The 11213-nt window shown below is 42.3% G+C and overlaps 1 protein-coding gene across 1 annotated transcript; it reads right to left on the bottom strand.

Moving 5' to 3' along the window:
* LOC8061355 (protein CLMP1) lies at window positions 8172–10925 on the bottom strand. Its single transcript, XM_002455199.2, has one exon. It carries the CDS (start codon window positions 10850–10852, stop codon window positions 8510–8512), a length of 2343 nt encoding a protein of 780 aa, XP_002455244.1. The 5' UTR covers window positions 10853–10925; the 3' UTR covers window positions 8172–8509.

Below are 11213 nucleotides of genomic sequence, written 5' to 3'. Positions count from 1 at the left end.
AATTCGATGTGACGGGAAATCTGAAAAATTTTGCAAAATTTTTTGGGAACTAAACAAGGCCTAAATGAAGGGAAATATTTCCCTCCAAAAACAAATAGCTCCAGAATCATTGAAGAAATGAAGAAGGGATTAAAGAAAATAAAAATTCCAAGTCCGGTAACCATTAAATTCATTTTGTTAGTAAAAGGAAGCAACTGAAGCATAACATGCGGTGTGGCTATACAAATAAAATAGTACTAAAATCAATGACCAACAATTTAAGATTGGACACACTTCATAACTGAAAGGAACCTTCGGTTCATTATATATACACATGAAACAATTGTTAATCCCCGGAATAACTCATCCTATTTCATCAAGGATGGCTACCAAATCCTCTTTGATTGACAAAACAAAAAAGAGCACTAAACAGATCATGTCAAGATCTAGATCCCGATATCTATTTCCTATATATCTTTGGCCACATGCTTCCGACCTGCCCTTAAGCTGCATCCAAAATAGCTGATTTAAGTCCGAGAACAAAGATAGTCATAAAATTAGATGTTTAAATTTCAATATAGCTAATTGTGTCAGGCCTTAACTCTAGACAAATAAAAGAAATGGGGAAAAGTAACGGTTGCGAGTACATGAATAGAGAAGCATGTAATAACTCACAATTATGCTGTCTATTCAAGTGCAAACGTAGAGAAAAACTTGATCTATATGATTGCAGTACATCAGATGATATATGTGGTCCAAAGAATAATAATAGCTGGTACAAAGAACTTTTCAAGAACATATCAAGTGCATTGAAATATCTAATTAGCGACTAACAGCCAAACTCTGCTGAAATGAGAGAAATAATTGATCGAAGCAACTATTACTGCTGATATCACTTGCTCTCTTCTGCTTCTAGCAGGAGCAGGAGGTTTGTCTATTGAATGTAATGTCTACTGAAAGCAGTAGGTATCTGCAAGAACAAAAAAAGGCACACCGTTTATTCTTAAACAAATTCATGGTACTTCTCTCCAGCAGTAACCTTTGATTTAGAAAGATTCGCAAAAAGACGAAGATTTGACATTAAACAGCTTATGCCTCAAATCTGGCAAACTTACTGTTTTATGTGAATATTAAGTACTGTTGTTCTATATACTGTACTAAACAATGCCGCAATCTAGGGAGTAAAACCAGTCAGAATCTTCGCAGGGAAACACAAGGCAAAAGCATGATGTTAATCTACATGAAAGAAAACCAATTTAGAAAAGCAAATAGGCATTATAACCTTGATGAAACCTTATATGATTATACTACCAGCATCAGTATATTGCATGTGGCCATTGCATTCAAACTTGAGCTTTTAACTAATTTTTTTTACATTAGAGATGTTTAGTTTATGCCAAAATAACGACGACTACATCAAAGTATCAAGAACTCAGACAAAAAGGATCCAAACTATTCTTCAAGTAACAACACAACCAATGGTGGCACACTTCTAAACTTTCCAAGAGAACTACTCGTATGTCAAAAGAATTTACTTCATTTTGTTCATTTTTTTCCTTTCAAGTGATAAGAGCTTGCTTCACAAAAATAATAGCACACTGGATAATGTAATCTACCACAAAGCAGGTGGTGTCATTCTTCATGTTTTCAGAGATCGCTTCACAAAACTAACAGGTGCTGAAATTGGAACTGAGTCAATCATGCCCATCTTAATAATTAAATAATATGTATGTTTATTTCTATGTATAGCCACAACCATGAGTCCTCAAACAGAAAACAGTATGTAAAAGGTGGAATAACAGAAACTCAGCTATGATATCATTCACAATCTGACAAACAGGAGCAGAAGGATTACTTCAGAATAAGTGGTTTTATAGACTTTCTCAAAATATGAACTCAGATAAATAGGGAACGGTCATCTTCACAGCAATATCTGGTCAGCTTCACCAAATTTGGATGTTTTAACTCCCCTAGTAACCTCGGTCTGATAAGAAAATAGAGGATGGATAAACCTTTTCGATATTTTTTTTAGAAAAACACAATACTGAAGCAGTAATTTTCTAGGTTAACAATAAGCATGATAACAATAAAACCGATGTGCAGAGTTACAAATAAACATGATAATATTCTCATTTTCCTCTGGCATCAGCCACCGACCATAGTACACTCCCGTGCTTCATGAAGATACTGATTAAAGGAAAACATAAAAGTAAGAAGCATGACATGCATTATAGTTTATTTTTTGAGCATATAGGTAAAAGAGCTGCATATCTTTGTATTAAGAAGTAATGTTTGAAAGAATTTCCATCACTGCAATTATCGGTGCTCGCTTACTCAGATTCACATAAAGAGGCTTATACAATAAAATGTCAAAAAACAAGCCAGCACACAGTTATATCCTAAGCCAGAACTTGCATTACAGCTTTAGAGCTCATAAACAGATGCATTCAAATGGGTTCACTGTAAATAGGCATATATCTAATATCAACTTCACATCAAATTTCAGTTGACAGAAGATGCATTCGCATTGGGTTCAGTGTAAACATTCTTATGGCAGACACTTTTTTTCAGTCTTATGCCTCTGCTTTTCAGTCTTACGAACAGCCCCATTGCAGTTATCTCCCTCATTCGTCCCCAGCCAAAGGCCAAAGGTAGTGAAAATCATATAGTAAACCTCCAAAACAGTAGGAGGGTTTATCCAAAACAAGTATAACAGCTTATACTGGCTAAAAAGGTAAACGTAAAAATATTAATGCTAAACATAGGCACTAGGCAGGAATAACTGTCTGATACTTAAGGATGCAAGCGGCGCAAGCTAAACCTGCTAACCCGTTGGGTTACCACGCCGCGAACCCACATAAACCCGCACCGTGAGCCCACAAAACAGGAGCAGCTCGACGGCAGATTGTCAGCATAGCCCAACGGCGCCGCAAGGACCCGCAAGGAGCGTGCCACTGCGAACTGCAAAGAAAGATGGGGGAGGAAACTGCGACTGCCAATGACGTCGCAAGGATGTGCCACATGCATGTTGTTCGGCACGAGAAGGATGATGCACCATGCGTTGAACTGAAGCATGAATATATTTGTAGATCACCGCTGCACGAAGGATGATGCTCAGGCGAATCCTACTGCTGCATGTGCGAACTGCAGTTGGTATCTAGAAGCGACACATGCCCAACTGCATCAGCGACACGGTTATGCGGGCTGCCGCGTAAACCCGCAAAAGCAAGCGGTGTGGCGTGGGCTGCCACATATGCCCGCAAAAGTTCTTGCGGCTCGTGCGGACGTGGGGTGGGCTGACCGCTGCCGCCCCACCTGCATCCTTACTGATACTAACAAGTTCATATTACTCAGTAGAATTCTATTACTTATAAAACATCAAAAAATTAAATTAAACTATGGATAAATTGGTTAGTGCAAAGGCCAAAACTACTCCATGGTTGCAGCTTGTGATCAACAAGTCTAGAGGAGCATATCAAGCATACAATGGTTGATCTGCATGTTCAGAAAATTTAGTGGATCTGGATACTCTAAGGACTACCAGTTCAGAAAGTTCATTCCTCAAACCTGATCCTCTGTAGCCTGCATATGTATGATTGAACAAAAAAAAAGTGTAAGCAGATCAGGATCTCAAGACTTAATTCAGATTTGATGTTTCTATTTGCAGTTTAGAAAGTCAAACTGGAGTTAGCAAATTGATAGCTATCGATTGAAGGGAGAGAGAAATATGAACAAAGAAGTGACTCACTGGGTGGCATCCCTCCTAAAAAATTGATAGCTGACTGTGACTTAAATCGAAGTCAACAAATATTCAGACTGGGAACCAAAAATAGTATTTGGATTAAATCTGAGTACTGGTAAATCTAAAAAACAGACGTTAGCCTCTGTACATATAATTGTATTGACTGCAGTGCTCCCAATCATCTTCCATGTGGAATTTTTCAAAAAGCAACAGTCTTCTAATTGGATTGGTCAAAGAAATACTGATTTCTCCAAATAGATTGATATGAAAAGCAGTTTTTTTTTTCAATATGAATGTATTGAGACACATCAAACTCATCTTTGTCAATGAAAACTAAACATAATCTCTTATGGGTCCTAGATCAGAATAGAGGCAACTTACGGCTAGTGGCAGTAGTGGCAGAGGACGGAATAAAATGAAGGAATGGCAAAACTGATAACATAGACAATGGAAGATCCAAAGTCAAAGTAGTCCATACACAATTACATGCTAAGTTTGAATTATAGAACTACCAAACATATATATTCATAAGCACAGAGAAGAGAATGACGAAAACAATGTTGCAAGATCTCATCATCTTATTGGACAACTGTCTCTACTATGTTGGCGGATAGCCCATTTCCCCCCCACAGCTTTTAAAAAACCTTGTTTCTAAAATCTGATTAACATATTTGAATCCTGATGGATGATCCTAGAAGTATCAATTGAAAATAATATTGTACAGAGGCAGCAACATGTACATCATGATTTTACACGTTTGCTATGATATAAAGGGACATATATAAGAGGCTAGGCTCTGCAAACTTCCAAAAGTAGTATGCACAGTTGCACACACACATGAATGCAATAGAATAGAACTGTCTAATATGTAGCTGTTGATTATATAGATATTACCACCCTCTGTCCCAAATTATAGGTCATTTTGACTTTTCTAGGTATATAGCTTTTGCTATGCACCTAGGTATACTATATGTCTAGATACATAATAAAAGCTATGTATGTAGAAATGCCAAAACAACTTATAAATTGGAACGGAGGGAGTAAACACTAAACAGGATAGAAGGGGCCAAAATTGTGCAGGCCTAAAATTAAAGGTACATGTAATTAATAGCAACAGCATATAAGTCACAGATATGCCAAAAAGGCACAGGTTGTAACAAGAGAGAATCAGAGAAAGCTGAGTGCTTTGTGCCCTGCTGCTTTGCACTTACACGCCAAAAGGCGTGTGCCTGAGCAAATACACTGAGGCTGGAGTAGCTTCAGATGGTCATGCTGCACTATACCTAGGAACACGCTTTTTGTGCATTTAACTACCCTGAGAGGGATTGAGGGAGGAGTTGAGGGAGCAGCACCGGGCTACAGTACCCGCGGTGCTACAGTACCGAGGGTACTGTTCGTGTGCTAGGGCTGCAAGGGTGAGAGAGGGCCGGGCGGCCGGCCGCGGGGCCTTTGCCCACAGCCGAGCAAGAGGGAAGGATTTCCTTCTTAATTCTTGCTTGATTAGATTGATACATCTCCTCTTCTTATATAGAAGGTTTACTTGACTTATGAGCAAGGCTTACTTGACCCCTAAGCAAGCGACCCTTACCTCTAATTAACCCTAACACTAACGGACTATACAGCCAGCCCAGGGCCAATAGGCCTTTTGCGTACTCTAACAGAAACAATTGAAGAAAGGCTCCCAAGAGCTTAGAATCAAATTTTAGATGTTCTAAAACAAGTCCGATAATGATAACTGGGCAAAAGATTGGAACCCATTAGGCTCTTAAAAACCACGAGTCCAGGAATGCTTGCAGCCTGTGAAGGCCTAGGCATCCAATGGTGAAACCAGGATTCAGATATAGAGGCCAGCTCACCGAGACAAAAATTATGCGGTACCACCACCAGATCTTGATAATACTTCAGTGAGCACTCTAATGCTTCAAGGGGCAAACAAAAAAAATATCTGATGAACACTCTAATGCTTCAAGGGTGCAAACAAAAAAATACCTCGTGAAGTTATTTCATGGATTTTATACGGTTGATTTTGTAGAAAGAATTTTTCCATTGCAAAGAGCAAAAGAACTACAACTTCAGCATCTAAGGAAAAGAAAAAATTGAAGATCCCAAAAAAAAGTGAAATTACTCTACTCATGTCCACTCCTGCTAACAGAACAAGGAGAGCTTTACCTACACATGGCTTATCCAAAAGGGTAGCTTTACATTTATTATGGTCAGAAATTACAGATTCTTGCAGCTGCAAATATGATGACAGTAAGGCTACATTAGCTAATACAGACCTATTTAAAACAAAGAAATGTATTCATATCCATATTGGACCTTTATGAAAGTGCACTTTAAGTAGTAAATCCCTTATAATATAAGAATACTATATGGGATAAGCCATTAGCAACGCTAATACACATGGATTGTGAAAAGACAACATGCACAGTCAAGGAAAGAATAAAACAATCATGGCTGACTGGCTACTCTGCTCGAAACAGCCATGCAATACAATCTACACATACACAAGGAGCTTCAGTAATCAGACCCTATACATGCTACATATTGGACATAGTTGAAGTACCCTGAAGCAAATGAGAGTCTCAGTAATCGTATTCAATATATATGCCTCAACGAAATATAGCTCAATTTAAGTGAGGCATGCTAATCTACCAACCAAAAGTAGTACAGTGGATTATATTATCATATACAGCACAACAAACTGAAAGAAAGCAGTGAGGAGGCCTAGAGCACGAGAGACCTGACTGCAGATTTGCACCCTGGCAGCTTAGGGAAGATGTGTCGTTGGATGCCATTAGTGGATTTGTGGTGCCAAAGATTAATGAGCTTAGCAGTGAGCTGATCATATGGCACCATCGGCAGTACTCGCCTCATGTATGGATGAAAACTTCATCTCAAAATAGTCTTCTCCCCTGCATTTTGCACAAGAATGAATAGGACAACCTGAGGAATGGAGTTTTAAGTTTAAATATACTATATTCTATAATGAATTGAGCCCAAGTTGTTCTGGTAGATGTTTTAAACACAGATTAACTATTACTTTGTCTGGCAGATAGGGCATAGTTTGAACCAACAATAGTGGACATAGTACAGAACCTTAAAGCTGATATGACAGAAGACCAGAAGTAGATATGTGTAAAGACAAGCGTATGCAACTTCACATTGTATCCATGTCTAAGTCTAAGGCTGCAAAACCATGTGGGAAAAACAGGCAGTGCACAGGAAACACACATGACACATGATCTCAGCCATGAGAATGGAAAAGGAAAACCATGAATTTTGAGGTCAGGTAGATATAATTTTAAGAGACTATTACTCTTAACAGTCTACTTCACATCATATATAAATTAATGCAACTGTGATAAATCTACAGTTTGATAGAGCAAAAATTGTAAGTGCACACAAACTAGTCAAGTTTTGTAAGCAACTTGGCCAAATAATAGCAGTATGCTTCGCAATGAAAGCAAGCTAATTCTACAATTCCCCACTGCTATCCATTCAACTGCAGGAAAATAAGATTTGAACCTAGGGAGTACTATTGAGCCAATAAATGTACAAATAACATCATAACACTGGGAACACAGAAAGGAAACAAATCGTGAAACCGAACATCGTCATGTCAATGCTCTTATTCCACGGAGAGCTAGAAATAAGATGAGTTCAGGACACTGATCTCTGCAGTTCAAGCTGCCGACAAAAATGGGCCTCATAAACAAAAATGAAATCGCAAGGCATCTTATCAGACCATAGCAACCATAAATGGAAAAAAAAAAAGATCCACCCCTGTGAAACACCACAGGACTTTAGCTTGTTTGAATCAATCTGGAATCACGATTAGTTGCACCAGAATGGTATGCTAACCTCTCTGGAAAGTGGCGAAAACAGAGTACACACAAAGTGAACTACCACATAAAAGAGACAGAGTTGAAAAACTAGGATGCAATAGAAGAATAACCAATCAACTCTGAATGTACCTTGATCCATGGCATTTGCCTCCCCTGCTAGGGATCCGTCACTGAAAGCAACTCATTTCTACTAGTAACCATGTAACTGAATAGTGAAATGTGATGAACCATATCAAATATCAGAATATTCGTATAAAATTTGTCATAGCTTTCCCTGTCTCACAGCACGGCCTAGCTGTTGTTTTCCATTCGACCTTGAATATCTATTAGCTTGGACAAAGGGGGGAAAAAAGTTCAATGGTGGCTGAACGTGACAAGGAACTTTGTTTGAAATTTGTCTGCGGAAAGAATTCGGTACTTGTAGAGTGCATAAAGTACGCTATGTTATAACTCTAGGCCCACATTTGAGGCACGACTGCCTTAGATTGCCGGATGCAAAAGCGGCAAAATAAATACACAAACACTAAAATTCAAATCTATCATGCAGGGATCAGCGACTTAGCACAATGCATGAGTCATGGACGGCGACTTAGCACAATAAATGAGTCATGGGTAACATTCCGTGTTTACTAAGTATGTGTCCGATGTTTTAAACAATGTGAGCTGGGAGACATTGCTGAGACCTGATTTCTGACAGGAAAAGAAAACTAACCCACATCACATACCACTAAAACTGGGTGAAGAATAATAATATATTCAGAAATCTAAGACCTCTCTAGTAAATTATCAAGATTACACAAAACTCAGTGTGCTTGAACCTTGAAGCTCTCGTCTAGATGTCACGACAAAGGACCATGATATTGCCAAGAACATATAAAGCCTATGAAGCAATTGATGAATATGATACACATTGATGTCATGAACCTGGAACCATGAAAACTTAGGTTTCAACCACACACTTATCTTCAACATTGTCATTTGTTTGTGAAATTTCTGTGCCTGAAGTCATGACTTTCTTCTCTTCACACTCAGAGGCTGCATTAGAAAAGTGATTTTTCAACACTGTCGAAATATCTGATTCTGAAGCTCCAGCCAGCTTAAACCTTTCAACAGATGCATCAAGATTTGTCTTCCAGTCACCGACACTGAGCTTAAACTCCACTTGAGAACGCTCGAAAAGCATATTACCCCAGAAGAGGTGAATCTGTTGCCTCATTACTGCTGCCTGCTCAGCTGCCTCTTCTGGTGTCAACTCCGGTTGACCACCTGCATGCCTTTTCCTCAGTACCTCATCCTTCTCGCCTGCACCTGGTTCTTTTAACTCTGCCATTCTCTGTTCTTCCACCTTCTCCCACATCTCTGTTGCAGCCCTCATGTTATGCTCAGCGCTATCAAAAAGCTTGAATGTCTCCAAAGAATCCCAGGTAGATAGGTCAGCCTTATCTGCCAGTGCAAATGACCAATGAAGCTTTGCAGTCTCGAAGTGTTGCTGGCCTAAAGCAAGAAGCCCTTCATAGAAGTCTGGCTTGATTTTAAGGGCCTCCTCATACTTGTGCCCTGCAAGAGCGTACCTCTCCTTCACCCAATGATAAGCTGTGCGGAGCTGAGCAGCCATGACTTCCTTTGGAGCAGATTCATCGAGAGGGATGCGCTTCCTTGCTTCACACATGTGCACATTTCCCCAATTGAATAAGGCCAAGGCAGCAACCTCCTGAAATTTAGAAGCAGCCATCTCAAAAAGGGCCTGAGCCTCCTCGCTTGTCACAGTTTCCTCGAGAGCCTCAGAGCACAGCTCCATGCCCAGCTCATGCAGGTCCAGATGCGCATCTGCATCAATCCCAACCTGGTTCCGGAACAATTCTGCAAATTGAAGCAACCAATCATCAATCTCAGCTTCCTTGCACTCAGCATGGCCACAATCCTTCTTTCCTGTCTCCATACTTTGCTCAGCAACTCCATTCTCGACATCTTGCTTCATCACCTCAGCGTTGGTTACCACTGCAGAAGTATTCAAAGTGCTATATTCACCATTGATCAACAACTCCTCATCCTCCTCCAACTTCTCCTCTTCTGATGGCAAAGTTGGTTCCTGTTCTGGGCTCACTTCAACAAGATGCAGCCTCAACACCGGGAGCTTATTGTCACCCTCCCTCCCATTTTCTACAACCTCGTGGCCAACTTTATCAATGAATGATTCAGCTAACCGAAGCTCTTCTGTCGATGTGATGGTAACTAGATCACCATCAGCATCCTTATACTTAATCAACACTGCCTTGGATGATGGGAACCTCTTGGCTACAAACTCCCGAAGTGTACGGAAGCTGCATTTCTCTGGAACCTGCCCAAGCCTAATGTCGTGGTCGTACACCAGCTTGAGAGGCCTCCATCTCGTCACAACCTTTTTATTTATAAGCGGTTCCACTGTTGCTGGTAACAAAGAGGCCACTGGCAGCGTCATGGCCTTCTCGGAGCTATCTGCAGCCAAAGGCTTGGCTGAAGATGGCGGGGAATTGGAGAATGGCACCAGCTTGGGCAACGGTGATGGGTTAGATTTTGACATCACTGCGAGATTTGGCTGCAAAGTAGCAGGTGGGGGTGGTGGTGGTTGTTTCTTAGGGAATGGGCGAGCGGGGAGGGAATGGCCAAGTCCGGCGACAACAGCAGAGGCACCAAGGGCAGCGGGGGAAGGCCGGCTGGTGGGCTCGGGTGCCGAGGAAGCGGAGGCAGCCGAGGACGCGTTGACACGTGAGCGTAGTCGGTAGGAGAGGTCGATGGCGTCGCGGTGGTCAGGGTCGAGCGCAAGGAGCGCGAGCGCGTCGGCGAGGGCGAGCTCGTGGCGACCGAGCGCCTCGAGCGCGCGGGCGCGGCGGAGGAGAGCGCGCGGGAAGCGCGGCTCGGCCTGGAGCGCGAGGGAGCACTCCTGGGCGACGGCCTCGTGGTCCACGGGGCGGAGCTGGAGGAGGCAGGCGGCGCGGTTGCTGTGGAAGACGGCGCGGTCCGGGTGGCCGCGCGGGGCGAGGCGGAGCGCCAGCTCGTACTGGCGCAGCGCCCCGGCGTAGTCGCGCGACTGGAACAGGCGGTTGCCTTCCTCCTTGAGCTCGTGCGCGCGGCGCAAGAGGACGCCGGCGTCCACCGCCTGGTGAGGCGACGCGCCGCCGTTCGCCGCGGGTAAAGAGGACGAAGGCGGCGGCGTCGCCTTCTGCTCAGCCGAGGCGGGCGGCGGTTTCGCCGCCGCGGCGGCGGCGGCGGCCGGCTTCTTCTTTTTTGCGCCGGACTTGCCCATGGGGATAAGTCGAGGGCGAGGAGGAAGGTTCGGGAAACGAGCCGAGTGATGATTTGCACTTGCACTGCGGCCTGCGGTTTGGGCGTCTGGCTTCCCAAGTGTGGTAAGAGCAAACCCTAAGGTCAAAAAAAAAGGCCGGCCTGTTTGGATCCTTGAGTTGGGCCGAATTTTATGGGCCTGTTCGCATTAGCTTTACCTACCGAGAGAATAACTGCGTCGACCTTGATTCAATACGATCCTGTTCCTGTGTATCACCTATCACGTCTCTGGTTGGCAGACAAGAAAATTAAGGGCCTGTTCGGTTACAATAGAAACAGCCTAGGAATTAATCCAGCTCATAAAGTTTATATAATTTTGACTA

The sequence above is a fragment of the Sorghum bicolor genome, chromosome 3 (assembly GCF_000003195.3).
Source record: "Sorghum bicolor cultivar BTx623 chromosome 3, Sorghum_bicolor_NCBIv3, whole genome shotgun sequence".
NCBI classification, from domain to species: domain Eukaryota; kingdom Viridiplantae; phylum Streptophyta; class Magnoliopsida; order Poales; family Poaceae; genus Sorghum; species Sorghum bicolor.
The sequence above is the reverse complement of the archived record's forward strand: the minus strand, read 5'-3'. Positions and strand labels throughout refer to the sequence as shown.